Source organism: Mchenga conophoros, linkage group LG17, assembly GCF_057382185.1.
Source record: "Mchenga conophoros isolate Kocher_MC1m ecotype Shallow Benthic linkage group LG17, M_conophoros_male_GT1.1, whole genome shotgun sequence".
Taxonomy (NCBI): domain Eukaryota; kingdom Metazoa; phylum Chordata; class Actinopteri; order Cichliformes; family Cichlidae; genus Mchenga; species Mchenga conophoros.
In genome coordinates, this window is record NC_140542.1 from 26,436,265 (window position 1) to 26,454,965 (window position 18,701).

The 18,701-nt window shown below is 41.0% G+C and overlaps 1 protein-coding gene across 12 annotated transcripts in view; it reads left to right on the top strand.

Moving 5' to 3' along the window:
* magi2a (membrane associated guanylate kinase, WW and PDZ domain containing 2a) overlaps window positions 1-18,701 on the top strand; it is a 265,937-nt gene that overhangs the window by 160,573 nt on the left and 86,663 nt on the right. For all 12 annotated transcript variants that reach the window (XM_085252260.1, XM_085252261.1, XM_085252262.1 and 9 more), the window contains exons 3-4: window positions 12,235-12,354; window positions 17,824-18,039. In XM_085252260.1, coding sequence (XP_085108386.1) covers window positions 12,235-12,354; window positions 17,824-18,039 — 336 coding nt within the window. The remainder of the gene's footprint in view (window positions 1-12,234; window positions 12,355-17,823; window positions 18,040-18,701) is intronic.

Consider the following 18,701-nt stretch of genomic DNA (forward strand, 5'->3'; position numbering starts at 1 on the left):
GCCGCAAACGTGATGGCTTTAATCCCTGTGGAAGTTGAGATGCTGAGCAAGACCAAAGGAGATCTCTCTTAGCCTATGGAGAAACACGAAGGCTTAGAGGAAGCTTGAGATACAGTTAAAGAATCCATTCACATCTTCTCACAAGAGAAACAGGAGCGAGAATAGAAGAGCATGCTCATCTCTCAATGATAAAAGACTTCATGATGACATCCCTGTGTAGGGGTAGGTTGTTTTTATACTCTGTATATTTATCTTTTCTGCATACTGTATTACATTTGTAGGATAGACTTACAAAAAACTTCCATATGAGTTACACCCTGAATGTCAGCATTGGTACTTGTTGCTGCCAGTTTTGGGGATTCACAGTCATGTCTTGCCTTAAATGAGTTTGTCACAGCACTTAATCAACACCAAGAGGTCTTTTAAATGACTGGATGATCTGTCACTAGTAATTTATCAGTTGTTTGTGTGACAGCTCTGCATGAAGAAACATCTACACTGAGTGGGTGTGGATGTGGACTAATGTGATGAGTATTACACAGTACAACTCCATGACACTCAGTTTGATTCAAGCTGCAGCCCAGAACTCAAACAAGTCTAATTTACTAGCTTATAAGACAATTAAAAATAGCAGATCGTTGGAAAAAGTTAGATCATTAGAGAAGTTAGTGTTTGACATTATGGAGATGAATTTTATGCTCATTTATTAATCATTTCAGCTCCAAATAGAGTTGAATCCAATTGCATGCACACTTAATTTTAATTGTAAAATTGTTGACTAAATTATAGTAGCTGCTGCATGTACTGCAGACAGTCAAAATATAATATAGGTGCGTATTGGACAATATATAAACCAATGCTTTTATACAGTCACGTGAAAATTAGAGTTTAAGGACAGTAGCCGCACCATTTCATTGATTTAACAGCTTGTAGAACCCCTTTTAGCAGAAATAGCTTGTTGTAATCATTTTCTGTTTGTTTTTATCAGTTGTGGAAGACTTTTGGCCCACTATACTTTACAAAGTTGCTTCAGTTCATTGAAGTTTGCAGGCATTTATTGATGCGCAGCTCTCTTAAGGTTCCGTCACAGCATTTCAATCAGGTTGAGGTTTTGACTTTGACTGGACCATTACCACACCTTCTTTTCTTTTTCTTTTTCAGCCAGTAGATTTGTCGTGCTTCAGGACCCAGTTTCAACCAAGCTTTGGCTGTCGGACACATGGCCTCACATTTGACTTTAGAATACTTTGGTATTCAGAGGAGTTCATATGCAGCTTTGCAAATCATATGCCCTGCTGCCATGCTCTTTTTAGAGAGAAGAAGCTTTCTCAGGGCAACTCCTCCAAACAGACCATACTTATTCAGTCTTTTTCTAATTGTTCTGTCATGAACTTTAACATTTACAATGCTAACTGAGGCTTGTAGAGTCTGAGATGTTGCTCTCAGATTTTTTGCAGTTTAGCAAAGCAAGTATTGCATGGTCTGATCCTGAATTCTACACCTAGGACGAATGCGGCCTTTTCTGTCATGTGAGTCCTTTTCACATGACAGTATACTGACCAATATGTTGGCTCATATATATTGGTGACACTCTGACTTGAACGTAAATAATTCAAGACAAAAATACAAAGAACCTCTCAGCTATTCAGATTGCAGGACTTTTAAATTGCAATAAAAACATTTTTAACTCACAGTTTGACTTACTAATGTTTAGAAGCTCCATTTTTATTGAGTGCAAGTTATTAAACTCTTTCAGATGTCAGAACCGCTCAACGTGTTATGCCATAAAAAGTGAAAAACTCTGCTCAGCTTATGTGTCACATCAGTTAACTGCATTAATACGTGTTCATCCCATCTACGGGGAAATCTTGTCACATTTTGACAGGTTATTGCAGTATCAGATGCTACAACCTGTTCCAACTTCAGTAGTTTGGTAGGATTTTCGGGGCTCTGCTCCAACTTTAAACTGACATATGATTGAATAAATTAGATTTCAAGCAGCTCTCATTGTTCTTCAGGCATGAGCTTGGAGCAACTGAGTCTCTGTGAATATATAATTACTTGCATCTTTGCACCAGTAGAATAGTATTTGAAGTATTTATATATGACTTTTATTTTCCTACAATAGGATTCAGAGGAAAGTGCCCTTTTGGATATGTGAGCTGTTGGGAAAATGTCCACTGAGAGTCTTTTTGGTGTAGCAGAGTGTTATTTGTGCATTTGTTATGCAGCAAGCATTGGCTACTGTGAGCTGACAAACAGCAAGAAACTGATGCTGAGTAAATATCATGCAAAGTGCTTTGCATAGGAGAAAACCCAAGTGACTGTTTAGTCAGACAAAATACAAATAAAAAAGAAGTGAGCAGATCTCCTGCAATATCTCTCCTGCTGGTTTATCTCTTTAATGTCCATTAAAATTTATAATTTATTTAAGGAATGCTTGTGAATGTCTTGTAGTACTACCTTTAACATAGCAAATTCTGCTCTGCATAATTATTTTCCCTGTTAATCCCCGCTTTTCCCACCTCTTTATCTCTTTATCAGCCCTCTCTTTATCAGGAAGGAAGCAGTCATTAATATCTCTGGCTGCATTACAGGCGGTCCACCTAGCACCTCCTGGAGGGCAGAGCTATTAATGGAATTCAGGGGAGGGCGGCAGAGGGCCAACAGGCAGGGGAGTGTGGTTCAGTGCTTGGCTTTCTCCAATCTATCCCACATTACTGGCTGTCAATAAGCAGGAGAGCAACACGCAGTCATTCTCACCGAGCTTGACTGAACTCGAATGAACCTAAAATTTCATTAAGAGGGCTATAGGACAAAAATATTACGTATCTTTGGTCAGGAACCAAGAGTGAGGTTTTGTATCTATGAACCAAAGCATTCAATATGATTAGATTTTAAAGGAGCAGAATTAACTTTGGTCGTGAAAACAGCAGCATCCTTCACACTCCCAGTTCAGCACACATTATTGCCACCTAAATGATACGTAATCACAGTTTATTAAGACCCTGCTCTTTATCATCGCTGGAAACAGTGAATAAGCACATTGCTACTCTTGCTGTCTTTGAAGGCAAAGTGCAGTGAAAGCAGCTTTCAGTGGCGTGGTACAGCATTTCACTGTCCTCCATCAGTCCATTTGCCCACAGGCAGCTGCTGAATGGGAAACTAATCCATCCCTCTAATGCAAGGGCATTACAGCTGCCCATCACTTCCTAATTGGCTAATGGTTAGATTTGGATGGTTACAATAGGCCATGCTGACACTGTTTTAGACAGTCAAAACAAAGGGTTTTGGGGCGGAGGAGTTCAGGGTTGGCCTTAAGCACTAAACTGGTCTTTTTTGAGGTTGTAAGGTGTCTAATCCTGTCTTTGACCTCAACATCTTAACACAACTACTTTTTCTTTAATTTGAATAAACATGATGAATGTGGTACTGTAGTGTTAAACTTGTAGAGGCATTTTCTTCTTTTCAGTTTCTTTAAGATTTAAAAATGAATTCATGGAGGTAAATTGCACAATGACTTTTATGCTTTGATGCGGTGAGATTATGCAGGGGAGGTTGCAACTCCGTAGCTAAATGAAAATGCTATTACTCTGCCCATAGGAGATTTGTGTGATTAGAATATGAAACATATAAGAGGGAAAATGGAAAGAGAGGAGAGACTTTAGCAAAGAGTAGTAGACATGTGGACACTATTTTTTCCTTTCCTGCAGTCTGTCACTTCACTATGGCTGTTACCTAGACTACCTACTCTCACACTCACACACAGCATCATATATACGACACTAAGATGATTCAAGACGAGCACTCACTCTGTGGCTAGCGCCTGTATTTTATTGTACATGTTTTATTTATTTAAACCAGAGAGAATGAGATGGGCACATTAAAGTAACAATACAAACAAGCTGTTATGTTATGTCCATCCAAAGCTGTTGCAATAACAATAAAATACATGTGGGGCTATTGTTGTTATATTCATTTAAGAATGTTAACTGCCATTATCAATTATCAGAAGAAAAGTTAAAACAGTGGGCTGCACAGAAAGCAAATAAAATAAACACAACTTGTTTCACCCTAACTTTATTGCTAAAATTCATTTCTTTTTGTTGTCAGGAATATGTAACATGTTTTCTCATAGTAAACAATCCAAAAAATCATTTGCAGCCAATAAGAGCCAAGGTATGTTTAGTAAGATATTTTCCTTCGACCTTGCCTGGCTACTTCACCAAGCCGACTGATTTTTCCAACACTGTGAAGGAAACAGATGTTTTTTAATTGAAGAACGGTCCAGTGAGCACCGCAGGAGAACTAACGAATAGCCAATTAGTGCTATAGATATTAACGCCACTATCCAGGGTTGTTTTAAATGACCAGAGCCTGCACCCCAAAGGGCTTGGCCACTTAATGACAAATGGAGGAACTTTGTGAACTGTTTTCACTTTGCTTGTTCCACCGTAAATCCACAGTGGCTATGAATCAGGATCTACTTGAAGAGATGATAGATTTAATTGAATGTACTGGTCTCCAGTGCAATTGTAAAAGACCTGCACGTCCACAATAGCAATTGAAAAATATATAAATGTAAGAAAACGTTAGTTTTGTTGGGCATGGCAAACAGACACATAACAAAATATCTGTACAAAAGCAAATTTTTGATCTCTAAATAAATTAATTAAAAGATCATAATCTAGCAGATCATTATGGGCGTTATGCACCCATTTTACCACACACATATGCACAACCCATAAAATCCAAACAGTTCTTTATGCCTGATGAGTTTGCCGAGGTTCATGATTTTATAAGATTTTGGATCACCACTTTTGAGGAGGAGAAGCAGTTTAAATATAAATCTGGCATTTCTAGGTAACGCTCTAATGGTCATCTGTATTCAGATTGGGGCCAGTTTGGAGCAGGTTGGACAATACGTTTTTGAGTTACAGCAATTTCGTGCTTCATGGCAAAATATCAAAATGGGCCATGCTGCCAGGGTCGCAACATTTGATGAAAAGTCACAGTTTTCAAAATAATATAACCTAAAGAGGCTGAGCAGATGGCTCTGGTCATTTCCTGTTGTCACTAGGTGGTGCTGTGACTGTTATTGAAAATTGGCATACAGGGGCGGACCTTTATCAAACATGATGAATCATAAATAACGTTTATGACAAACTGGACAAAGTGTCAGCCAATGACAGAAATTTTAAATCCCCACTTTAGCATCAAACTCTTTAGGTTTACTGACCAAAGATTAAGCTGATCCTATTAAAGCCCTTGGGCAGATTTTGAAAAAGTACATCACCTTGAAATTGCAAAAATGAGCCTTAATTTTTTTTTACCCCAATATTCTGTAAGAGGACATTACGCTCAGTTTAAAGCAAAAACATCAAAGATAAACATTTGCTTTACTTTCCATATTTTTCTTTGCTTTTAGACCGCACTGTGTAACTGTATGGAAATGATTTGTTTGAATTCTTATGGTATAATCTTTTCCTCAGGGCCCGTGCACATGCTTTGATTCCCTATCATAAATACACAGTACAACATCTCTCTGTCATGCTTCAGGACATACTCTGGATATGAATCTGTTGTTTTAAATAGAGGCCAATGTTTCTGCTTTCCAGAGACTGTCTGGGTCCCTGTTGCACTTTTTTGTATTGCCTACAGTTAAGTTCAAATTGTGCGCAGGTTACAGTGATTTTATTCTCAATGTGCAACTGTGAGGCAGAACACAGAGGTCATGCATTTCATCTGGTGTATTTGATTAACATACAGATGGGCTCAGAGCTATGTTAATGTATTCTGTAGGAGCACTAGTCCCAGTGTGAAACCACTACAGGTGTTAGCTTTGACAGGGGCATCCGATAATGGTGCTTGGCTGCACAAGTGAGGGCTGGACTCGTGGCCCGTGACTGTGGAGTTGTATCTGGCTCGAGAACTTACTTGAGAGCAGCAGGATGGCTGTAGGCTACGAGGGCCGCAGCCCACGCTACAACTTAAGCTGCTCTCTCATCCGCTCCTCTGTTTTTACACCTGTACTCACTTCTCACTCTCACTCAGCATACAAACAGCTCAGTGCGATGTTCTCATTGTTAACTTTCTGCCATTCTATGTTTCTTGTTTTGCATCTCCTGGGAGAAAACAATAATTTATTTTCAAATGCTAACAACAAGGAAATGAGCTGCTATTTGCTAAAGTACTCAATGGCATTGTCTATCTCTTCCCCTGCCTTTGAAGACTGTCCTAGACTCTAAAGATGTAAAGGTGGATTTATACGTCTGTTTAAGAGTGCAACACGTCTGCTGTGGATGCCTCATGTGTAGAAACTAAATGTTCTTTAGAGATGTATTTTATTTTTTCACAGTACCACCAAACTGTGTCATGCATTGTCAGGCCGGATGATTTAGTTTCAGTTTGAAGCTTGTCAGGCTTGCACAATTGCTTTCAGAAAAATAATAGCTTGTAGGTTGAATTAACAACTATTAGTGATTGATTGCAGACATTGAACTACACTAGTGCCCTCTTTTTTTAGAGTCTCAGAAGTAACTGGACAATTGACCGACAAGGAGTTTCCTGTCTGGGTGAGGTCTGCTGCTTTTTTATTTTATCAGAGAGAAGATCTGAAGTTGAACTGAAATGTAGATGCTCAGGGAAACTCTCAGTGTGAGGTCCAAAGACGTGTGGCTGTAGAGAGAAACCAAAAAACTTTAGGATTTAGGGCAAAATCAACAATCTGATACATTATTCTCAAAAAGAAGGGATGTGCTGGTCAACTCAGCAACACTAAAAGGCCTGAAAGACCAGGAACACTGTTGAGTAGGTGGGCGTATCATTGTCAAAGTCTAAAGAGATGCCTTCATCAATGGAAATACAGAAGGTTTACAACAAGGTGTAAACCACAGGTTACACTCAAGAACAGGAAGGTCAGATTAGACTTTACCAAGAAACATCTGAAAGATCTTTACCAGGATTTTATTTTGACAGATGAATCCAAGATCAACCGGAGAAGGAGAGAAACAGCTCACGAACTGAAGTACACACACATCATCTGTGAAACACGGTGGAGGAAATGTTATGTATGGCTGCCAATGGAACTGGGTCACAAGTGCTTATTACTACTTATTAATGGTGCGACTGCTGATACTTCTATCAGCAGTCGCACCAAGTAGTTGAATGAATCCTGAAGTATTCAAGGCTATACTCTGTGCTCAGACACAGCCAAATGCTGCATAAGTGGTCAGTTGGTGCATCACTGTGCAAACGGATAATGACCCAAAACATTCAGCAAAAGCAACCCAAAACTGAAGGTGTCTGCAGTAAAGCCCTAGCAGACCATCTGAAGGGAGGATAAACACAGCACTTGAGTTCTAGACATTTCAACTCAAGAGTCTCGGTGCAGTTGTTTTTGTCTGCACCCACGTGAATTTACTGGGTTCGCACCTGCCCTAAATCACACCTGGACCAAGTGGGAAAACCAATCAGAGTCCAAAGTGTAAGTTGGAAGTTGTGAAAATCACTTCTGGTTATCTGCTAAGGTCTATTTCTCTTTCTCTCTATCTTCAGTTTTTATTCCAAAATAAAGAAGACCGTAGCAAAAGAGGATGACTGTGATTTAAAAATACACACACACACAAAAACTGAAACTGCTACAATTCTTTTGGTCAAATTGCACCTCCTGTTCATTTTTGAAATGCTAATCAAATGCTAAGAGGGAAGTCTTACTTTCTTTCTTTTTCTAAACTGGTAGAATATTTTTGCTGCTAGGGTAGTATTCAGTTTTTCCCACTTCAAACATCAATGAAACATGTTTGTGCTCAAGTTTTGTATGCATGCCTATTTTTAAGGAGAGCTTCACACACTCCTGAAACACACCTAAGGGGATTTTTTTTAACCCCAGACTCTGGTAAACTAACTAAATTATGAACAAAGTAGTAAATCTTGATAAGTGTCCGAGGCTTTTATACATAATCATGACTTACCTTCCTAAAGAAATACTGCGCACTTGAGCGGGGTGTTTCTATTTTCACAGATCAGCACTAAAGGATCATGACCCACATACAAAGGACTGAAAATCGAGAGGCATTGTGGGTGCTTCCTTTTAGAAATTGTCACCCTAGAGAAGTCCTACCAGAAGATTCGGCTAAATATAGCCCCCCAACATCAAAGGTCCTCTTTGAAATTTCGTGTGTATGTGTGTCTGCTGCTCAGTCAGGAGCTCTGCCTGGGAGGGAGGCTAATCTGACGAGTACACAAGCCCCCATGCAGACAGACACAATCAAGAAGCTCTTCTCCTCTGGAGGTGCAGCACAAACAGAAACACAAAAATACTTTTTTGCGTAGACCACGGTGTTCCCTGCTGCTCATTTGCTCTTATCAGCTCACATCACTTACTCTCTCAGCAGGTTCCAGCTTGGTGTTTTAGTTTTGACAGTAAATTTCTATTTGAGCATCTGAAAAAGTGCATACAGGGTGCCACTTTAGTTCATGAAATAGTCATGTCAGTATCATGTGCTCGAGAAATGAAAGGGTTCCTCTGAGTGAATCTTATGCGAACAAAGTCGGGCGCTGCAGTCCCCAGGACACCAGCTGATCATTGATTCTTTTCGGGGTTTGCTCTCTCCATTTAAGCACCAATAATCAACCTGTTAACAAGAAGAAATGAAAAGGTTTGACACGAAGGTTAACGGCATGCAGCTGGTTTGAAGTAAAGAAGATTTGTTTTGTTGTTCACAGCAAAAAAATTTAAATTAAGTAAAAAATTCTGGGATAGTTTTTGCCTTTATTTCAGAGCAAAATATTGAAAAGACAGATAATCTATCAACATAGAGACTGGGAATGACAAGAAACACACACAAAAAATGATTCAAGCGTATATATTTTCAATTGCATATTTTATTTTTGGACTCTATTACCATAGCTCTGCATGATCCATAGTTCAAAATGGTTCAGATTTATCTCATACTAGACCTTGCAGCTCCCCTTCAGTTTATCAGCATTAAAACATTTTAGCTCCTTTTCTTCCCCTGTTAAGCTAGCTTGCATCTTACTGGCTATAACGCATCAACAAAAGATTAAGCTTATTCAAACTTCATCATTGACTCTATGAAGAGCATTTATACTTGTGTGTGGTGTGCCTACTTTGCTCCACCGTTTCACTGTCAAAACACTAACGTTTTCTTCTGGAGAGTTCATTTCATTTTGAGCCAATTAAAAAAGCAGTGGCAGAACAAACAGCCAGAAATCAATCGGAGGAAACAAAGCTATGAAACAGGACACTCACAGACGATGTAGGCTAGGGAAGTGCACGTTAGGTTTCAGAAGGGTTTGCAGTTATCTAGATTTAAGGAAGATTTTAAATTCCATCTTTCTTTTAATATATTTTTGGGCCTTAATGTGATAAGGTAAGATAAAAAAGCTGGGCAAAAGAGCAGGGCTAACACACACCATAAATTTGAACCTGTGCCTTTGCCTACAATAACAACATGAGGCTGCTCAACAGAGTGAGCTAAACTTACACCCTAAATGCAGCATTTAACACTCGTTGGATGGGGCATCTGTGCACTTATCCAAAGCCAGATCTCTGTGCCTGATTCACCGTGGTGCATTCATGTCCCTTTGGCTACACAAAGTGACGTTTGTAGGTAAGCAAACTACGAAGATGTGGTTGTGTGCAGTCCTCCAAAACCCGACAGCATGTAGCCTACCAGGGATGATGCTATACGTAGGTTGAACGCTGACTAGTTGTAATGTGGGCTTGAACAGGGAACAGAGTGACTGACACAGACAGTAGACAGAAGTGTTGACTTTGACAACAAATTTTGATTTAGTTTTAGTCCTAATTTAGGCACCTAAGTTATTTTTAGTCTAGTTTGAGTCAACTAAATATCATAAGATTATGATAGACTAAATCTAAAGTTGCTTTGTCATTTTTTACCAGCAAGTTGCTCCATACATTTAACAAAGCATCTCAGTTTCCTTGACGACAAAGACAAAATGTGTCTATATGTCAAATCTTCTCTTCCTCCCAAGCGCTGACATTTTGTCACGTTTTCATGAGCATCAGGAAGCATAGGAGCTAGTTGTTGTACTGTACTGCTTCCTGGTGGCAGAGAAAATGTGCCCGTCTAACCTTACAGCACCAGAAGATTACTTCTCATTGGATCACTTCCAAACTCGTTCCGCCTTTCTCTCATCTCTCCAGAACAGTTTGTTTAACTTTTTATTTGTTGACGGAAGTGTCAACACATTTCATCATACTTTTTGTCCTCATGCATAAATTTTTATTTAGACATCGCCTGGAAAACAAACAGTCGTCGATGAAAACTGTGACGACAAAATACTGTAACTTCAGTCTCAGGTAGAAGCTGAAGGACCAGCAGCAGATCGGTGGTTTCATATATTTTGGCAGTGATGACAGTAAATGGCTACATGTGGATAATGGTCTGCAAAGCTGTGGGTAGGCTCTGCATAGGACCAGTGCACAGCAAAGCCTTTCCTTTGACAGGACCATATTAGGGATATTGATTCTCTGAATTTATTAAGAACCAAGAGCAGACAAAAGTGTTTCAAACACTCTGAACATGAGCTTTTTGTTTACCTGTTTGCTTTTGTCCAAACTTCACTATTTAAAGCGGTGACCCCTTTTAACCCTTGGGTGCCCTGAAGATTAGGGGGTTTAAAAAATCTTAATTGGATTCAGATTTTTTCAGTTCCAAACTTTAAAATCTTAAGAAGTTTAAGCTCGGGCTGATGATGTTGATCACACTGTCTAAACGCTGACACATGAAAGAAGCAGACCTCAGTGAGTTCATACACCCCATGTGAGGCTCAGTCACGTCTGATGGCAAAGTTGTTTATACCTGATCCAAGTGGCAGCATTTCAAATGCGAATAGCGTATGCACTTTTTTGAATACTCTCTCCTTCAAAGCATTCAGCCTCACTCTTGTTTGTACATATGAGAAGTGATTGAAGTGATCAGACGGCTTGAGAGAAGATCAAACCCTCTTCTTGCTCTCTCACCTCCACGCGCGTTGCCAAAGAGGGCAAGATTTTCTGATTGTTGTTGCTGAAAAGTTCAAGTATAAAACACAAACCATGCAAATGTCTCTAAACTGCCCGATCTTGATGTTGGCCGACTTGCAGCCTCGAGAACCTCAAGGAGTTTTTCAGCCTTTAATGTAAACCCTTTAGGGGCAGTAAGATGAAGTAGGCTTGCTGATTCTATCCCCTTTCTTCTTATTCATGAAGTGAACCAAGAAAAACTAACAATTTCATCCTCTTGGGCTCTTAAGCATACCCATTTTTCCCACTTGGTAGTTTTAAGATCAGCTCTTTAACTGATGTAGCTCTGTTTATACAGTTAAAAGTGCAGTAATCTGTGTTTATGGAAACTGAAACCTGCGTACTTTTGGCTTTTCTTGGCCCACATCTACACAACACACAAACTTTTACAGGCGTTGTTTGAAACTTGTAATGCAGGAGCGATGTCATCTGGCCTCACATAAAGTCAAATCACCCCATGCTGCGTACAAGGGGCGATCGGTGGCACAACGCTCCGCCGTTAACTTTAAAACACACAGTTGGATACTTTATAGTCAGGCTTTAACAAGTGTGGTTTACAGGCTCTGCTTTAGTGTGAGTAACGCTCCCTCAGATGTGAAAACCCATTCAGCACCTCAGGGGTAGAGTGCTGCGTGTTATCACAGCTGGGATCAGTTTTAACTAGTCTAATTAGCACACAGCTATGAGAACGTATTTAGGAAGTCATTTGTACCTCATTTTAACATTGTAAACACTTTGACACACTTTGTTTTAGTAACTGGAGGAGAAATGATGGTCGTGACTTGACTTAAAATGCTGCTATCACAGGGTAAAATATTTTCACCGCACCCGTGTTCCTGTCAGCTGGCAGGACCGCTGCTCCTGTCAGGGAGTCCTCGACATGCTGTCAACTCCATGCAAATTGATTTGATTTCTCCTCTTGGTGTCCAAATTGCATCACTTAGCTCCTGAAATCATACCTTGCCACTTCTCCTCTCTGTTAAATATTCAGTCTCAGCTGTACAAAGGATGGGACAAAAAAAGGAATGTAAAGATAGGGAATTTAATGAATAGAGCTGGGCCTGGGTCAGCTTGTTCTGATCGTCTCGAAAACACTGAAAAAGACTCACCCTTAATCAAAGTCCCCCTCTCATTCAGTAGTTATTCACATTATAGCTCTTCTTGCTTATCTTCTGCAGGCACAACCAGGCAGCCCAAGGAAGGAGAGGTCCCGGGGGTGGATTATAATTTTGTGACCATTGACCGGTTTATGGAACTGGAGAAAAGTGGAGCCCTGCTAGAGAGTGGAACATATGAAGGTAAGGATTTATTTAAGACACGCTTAATAACGCGTATGATTGCGGCCATTCTTCTTTGTGATATTTCTATATTTTTTTAAGGAATGTATGCTTCAGTGTGGCACTATGGGTAGTTTTCAGCAGCTTGAATGAATGGGGCTCATCACCTCACGTCCACACTTCCCCCACACAAGTCTGCTTCCATTTATCCATCTTTTGGCTCTATGGAGATGAGAGTGAAATCTGACATGAAGGACACTAAAACCAATCTAAAGTAAATTCTCAATGAAACACACACACACACACACACACACACACACACACACACACACACACACACACACACACAGTACGTTCATGCTGGCTTTTTCTTGGCTCACTTGAGCCTGAGCTGCAGTGGCTCTTCAGGCTCCTAATCCAGACAAACAGATACTCTCTTCCATCTCTTTCCTGTGGTCAGACAGGCCTGAGGCTTAGATTTTAAACCACTCAAAAAGTCCAGCGCCTAGTTTGCCTGTCCACCTCCAACTCTCAGGAGACCCCTACCATTATATAGATAACACATAGCAGCCGACTTTCTTCTCTCCCACCTGACTCCAGTCTCTGTCAGCCTGCCGCCCCTGCAGGATGGAGCAAAAAAAAAAAAAGGAAATTGCAGATGGCCAATTTAATGGTCGGTTGCCAGAAGCAATGTTAGATCCTTTTGGCGATGGGAGCTGCCTTCCATGGGGAGAGGGAGACAGAGTTCCTTCTTGCGCGGTCGCTCGGCCATCATACAGCCTTTTATACATTTTAATAATTTAATGGCCAATTAGAGGTGGAAGAAAGAAGGAAGGCATGAATTTTAAAGGAAAGAGCTGCCTGGTAAAAAAAGGAGAGAGGTTTGACTTGTTAGTAGGAAAAAAAATAGGAATTTCTCAGGTTCAATTCCTAGAAAACATTTCCCAGAGAAAAGCAAACATCCAAACATCCAAAGTCCAAACATCTTACTGTTTTGCTCTATTTTTTAACAAATATCTTTAATCAGCTGAGTCACAAAGTGAAAGAAACTCCAGTTTTTCTTCCTCAGTTAATTTCCACTTACTTTTTCACAGTGGTTATTTTAATTACATCCCTGGTGTTCTTCAACTTATAAAACAGGAGTCTGGGTGGTAATTTAATGATAGCGTAAAAATATGCCATTGCCATTCATTTTCATTATTCCAGCGTAATAAAATAATCTTTTTGTTTTTTCATGTTTTGATTGTGAGCTCTAAATATTACAATAACCGTACACCTTAGGTTATATTTGCTGTAATGATGAAGCTCGTCAGATAGATAAAGCCATCTGTTACACCATGTGAATGCCAGTTAGAGCCAACATTAACTACTAGGTAGTGAGTTCCAACCAAAACCAGCTGCAACATTTCTACATATATTGTTGCACAGAGCGATATGAAATGGACAAAATTAGAATAACTCGTGACTGTAATTTGAAATAGCTTTAGGGTTGGCTGTTATGGAAAGAGATGTTTACATTTACCACTCTTCCCCATCGAGGATGTCCCGGGGAGGGGCGTTACCTCTGCAGAATCCGGTGGGTACATGAAAAGTGTAGCTTAAGCTTTAAAAATTGCAAAAACAAATGCATTGGAGTGCGCCTGAACAAGTTTTACCAAAACAATGACAATAACTAAAAGGCAATGAAATAGCAAAATGTTATTTGTAAATGATGATGGGCGGGAGGAGTACTAGCAGATGATTTTGTTCAGCGGTGCAGGAGAGATCCTCACTTATCTGGATATGAGTTTGGTGTAGTCTGCTGAAGGAACAGAGATGCTGTGGCGGAGATGAGGTCTCCGAATAAACTCTTATCCGTCGTTTTTTCTTTTCTCTTTTTTTTGCTGCCTTTGGCTGCCCTTTGTCTCCGGTTCTGTTCATAATTTTTATGGACAGGATTTCTAGGCGCAGCCAAGTGGCGGAGGGCTTTCGCTTTGGTGGCCTCAGAATCTCATCTCTGATTTTTGCGGATGATGTGGTTCTGTTGGCTTCATCGGGTGAGGGCCTCCAGCTCGCACTGGAGCGGTTCGCAGCCGAGTGTAACGCAGCGGGAATGAGGATCAGCACCTCCAAATCTGAGGCCATGGTTCTCAGCCGGAAAAGGGTGGAGTGCCCACTCCGGGTCGGGGATGAGTTCCTGCCCCAAGTGGAGGAGTTCAAGTATCTCGGGGTCTTGTTCGCGAGTGATGGGAGAAGGGAGCTGGAGATCGACAGACGGATTGGGGCTGCGGCTGCAGTAATGCGGACGCTGCACCGGTCCGTCGTGGTGAAGAGGGAGCTGAGTGTAAAAGCGAAGCTCTCAATTTACCGGTCGATCTACGTCCCTACCCTCACCTATGGCCACGAGCTGTGGGTAGTGACCGAAAGAACGAGATCGCGGATACAAGCGGCGGAAATGAGCTTCCTCCGAAGGGTGGCTGGCCTCTCCCTTAGAGATAGGGTGAGAAGTTCGGCCATCCGGGAGGGGCTTAGAGTAGAGCAGCTGCTGCTCCACATCGAAAGGAGCCAGCTGAGGTGGTTCGGGCATCTGGCAAGGATGCCCCCTGGGCGCCTCCTGGGCGAGGTGTTCCAGGCATGTCCCACCGGGAGGAGGCCCCGGGGCAGACCCAGGACACGCTGGAGAGATTATATCTCTCGGCTGGCCTGGGAACGCCTTGGTATTCCCCCGGACAAGCTGGAGGAGGTGGCTGGGGAGAGGGAGGTCTGGACCTCTTTGCTTAGGCTGCTACCCCCGCGACCCGACCTCGGATAAGCGGATGAAGATGGATGGATGGATGGAAAAAAATCCTTAACAGTATGGATACAAGATAGACATGGCCTTCAGTACCTAAAGGCTGCATTATTTTTAATGACCACTAGGGGGCTGGATCCCCTGGTTGCAAAAAGCTGTCCAGTTGTATAGAAGTCTATAGGAAAATTACTCTCAGCTGCCTTGCTGTGCTTTGTGTTCTGAGGACTTTGTTGGCTAAATCTCTAGTTCCAACTCATATTCAATAAAATATGAAGTTCATTTTGTAAATTATGGTTATTATTAGAGTCAGAAAGGAGGATTATTGCCAATGAGTTCTGTGTCAGATCCACCCCTTGCATGACAGGTTTACATAAGGGAAAACCTTCAGTGTGAAGCTTCATAAATGGACACTACCCACTCCGATCGCTGCGTCCATCTATTTATACCATCTCTGCTTTTATTTCATGATTGTGTTGTGACAAAGAAATCTCAGCTCCTCCTTCCTTTTGTTTCATTTTTGATCTTTTTTGTTAATTGAGGTGATTTCCTTCTGTTTTTTTTAAGAAAAGAAGTTACTTTCAGTAACACTGTAGACTTAAATCACCGTGGCTTTTAGATGTGACAGCATTTCCACCACTTACTCAAACTTCAAAGTCCAGGTTTCTGTGATGCTTCGAGTTATTTAAGTTCACACGCGGCGTATACTTTTTCCTCAGCTTCAGCTCATTAAGGGTCCGGGAATCGTGTCTTTGGTTCAGAGGTTCTAATCCCACCAGTCTCCGTAATCTCTTTAGAGCTGCTCGCTTCTATTTCTTATTGCAGCCTTTAGGTTTTTCACGATGTGAACATGATGTTTCAATAGGTGCTTCTTCATGTTTCCCTTGATATATGTGTAAAAATTTGTCTCAGATGCTTGAGCCTAGTTAATTGCGCATAAGCAGAGCCTTCATGTGCTCTAGCAGGCACACTTGAGTGGATGAGGTCACCGATTTAAAAGGAAGCCTCCAAGGAAAGTAGTGTCTGATCTTTTAAGTGACAGAAGAATCTCTCAGACTTTGGATGAATATAATCCAATGTCTCACTCTCTCTCATCTGTTTGTTGTGCGAAAAACTCGAAAAGAAAAAGTCCGGTCAGTCACATAAAACTTGCAGTTTTTTCACTCTGCATGAAAATGCTTTTAGAAGCTTGAGACTTGCAATGGCTTAAGGAAAGACTGTAACTTTGTGGTTTTATTGGTCACTTCACATCTAAAAATGCCAGCACACTTTTTTTTCCCTTAGGTTTTGAGGTATTGGCTCTTCCAGTTACCCTTTGTGTGAGCATTTTATAGCATTTTGTATTTTTGGAAGAAAATGATTTATCACATTAAATCTCAACAGCACTCATTAAAATAAAAAAATATATAAATCCATAAACATGAGGTTATGAGGTTTTCACATTGACTGATGGAGGCTGCCAGTACTTAAACTGAATGACAGTAAAATGTAAAATCAACTTAGACGACTGTGGAAGGAGCTGTTGCATCACAGCCAAATGAAAACCTGCAGTTCCCAGAGGTGGGGAGTTGGTTCTGAGCAGAGACCGAAACTAAGAGAGCGAGAGAGAGATGGTTATTATTCAGTCCAAGTCATGCAGAAACCCATAGTTATATTCCACGGAAATCCAGGCACTGGGCTAGTAAGTGATTTATATGCAGAGGAGGTAATGGAAGAACTTCGCAATAATAAATATGCTGTTCTTTAAATGGTTGCGATTAGCTCGCAATTAGATGTGTGCAGGTCAAGATTACTTTGCAAGTGTGCACGTCTTTGTGCAGATGATGGTGAATTAGCTGGAACAACATCTCAAGTGCAGAACTCATCTGACATTACAAGGCTAACATCCTAACCCGCTCTCGCTTCTCTCATCCTTACTTTCTTTATTCCGTGCCCGTTCTGCTGCCTCTTTGCATCTACATTATGTACACAGGAATTATTTTTCAGTGCTGCTTTTCCTTTATTAAAATTTTATGGAAATGCAGATTTTATTTTTTTTAATGTCATGTCATCTCCTGGGATTAACAGAAGCAGATATATTTACTTTTAAGACACTTAAAAAGGGGGGGGGGCGGTCCAACATGTTTCCTTCTGAAGTACTGAGGTTCTTCCCAGTAGAGAGGGAGAGGATAAAATGGGCCAAAATAACAGCTCTTCTAGTTGCTTTCTTATATATTAGCAAACCTTTAACTAAACGTGTTCCTTTAAACACCAAGGTAAGCAATGAACCCTGAAACTGTTCAATGGGTCTATATTTTAGAGTGTGTGTGTGTGGTTAGTTTAAAAGGTTTGGGGAGCTCTGATTTGCATAAAATAGGCTAAATGTAAACTTGATTCAAATGGGGAGAAGCCAAATCAAATCCATTCAGTGAAACTGCAACACTTTGGCAACAGAACGCATTTCCCAGCTGCTGTCGTAGTCAGTGATTGGGAAGTGTGGAAATCACAGAAGCTGTGGACATATACCATCAGAGTGAGGCTGCGCTTTAGCCAAATGTTGCTTTGATCTAAAATTTGCATTTTAAGATGTCCAGAGCTTGTCAGTGATATCCATCTTTTAGATCCCTTCATCCTGCTCTCATTTTCACAGGGAATTTGACAACTTGGTGATATTATGTGATGTATGAGAATCTAAAGTTCCTTTGCACTCTACTGTACGTCTATAGCTAAACTTTGTTTTCCAGATAACTTTTACGGCACCCCAAAGCCTCCGGCTGAGCCCAGCGCTCTGCTGCTAAATGTAACGGACCAGCTGCTCCCGGGCGCCAGACCCAGCTCAGAGGGCAAGAGGAAACGCAACAAGTCAGTCAGCAACATGGAAAAAGCCAGCATCGAGCCCCCCGAGGAGGAGGAGGAGGAGAGACCCATTGTCAATGGCAACGGTGTTGCTGTCACCCCAGGTCAGTCCCGACAGCAACCTCCACAGACGCACAGAGGCAAAGGTCACTTCTGCCGAAGGCTTCATCATGACAGCAGGGTCTGAGGTCACGCTTGGGCTCAGTCTGATCTGCATGTTACAGCGACAGTCTCTTTAAGGGCGGTTGCCTAGCAACAGATGCAGGAACAGATTGTTTTTACATGCATTTCTTTGAAAATGATTTTACGGCAGATTATCACTTTTAATTGGTTACACAAATATCTTTATATGTAGTTTAATGACGTGATATATAAACAGTGAACGGCAATTCGCTCTCGCAGTGATTACCTCTGCGGCACAAACAGTTTATGATTAAAGCATTAGTGCTGCTGCTCTCTAGAATTTGATATCATTCATTAGGTACCATTTTTAAACAGTGTCTCAGAACAGATAGCCAAGGGGCAAACACATATTTTGCTCCCCAATTCAACAAAAGCCTGTAGGCTGTTTAAAAATCAACAAGGGCATTTTATTAAGTGCTTTCTCTCATTTGTGAATCAGCCCTGTAGAAAGTGCTGTTATCCTCTTTGTAAATACAGAAAATTGGCAGAAAAGGGGTTTAACATTCTGTGTAACAAGGCCAAACCTCTAGAGCTTGTCGTTATCCATAAACTGATAGAGAAAGGTGCCATTCTCTGCACTGAA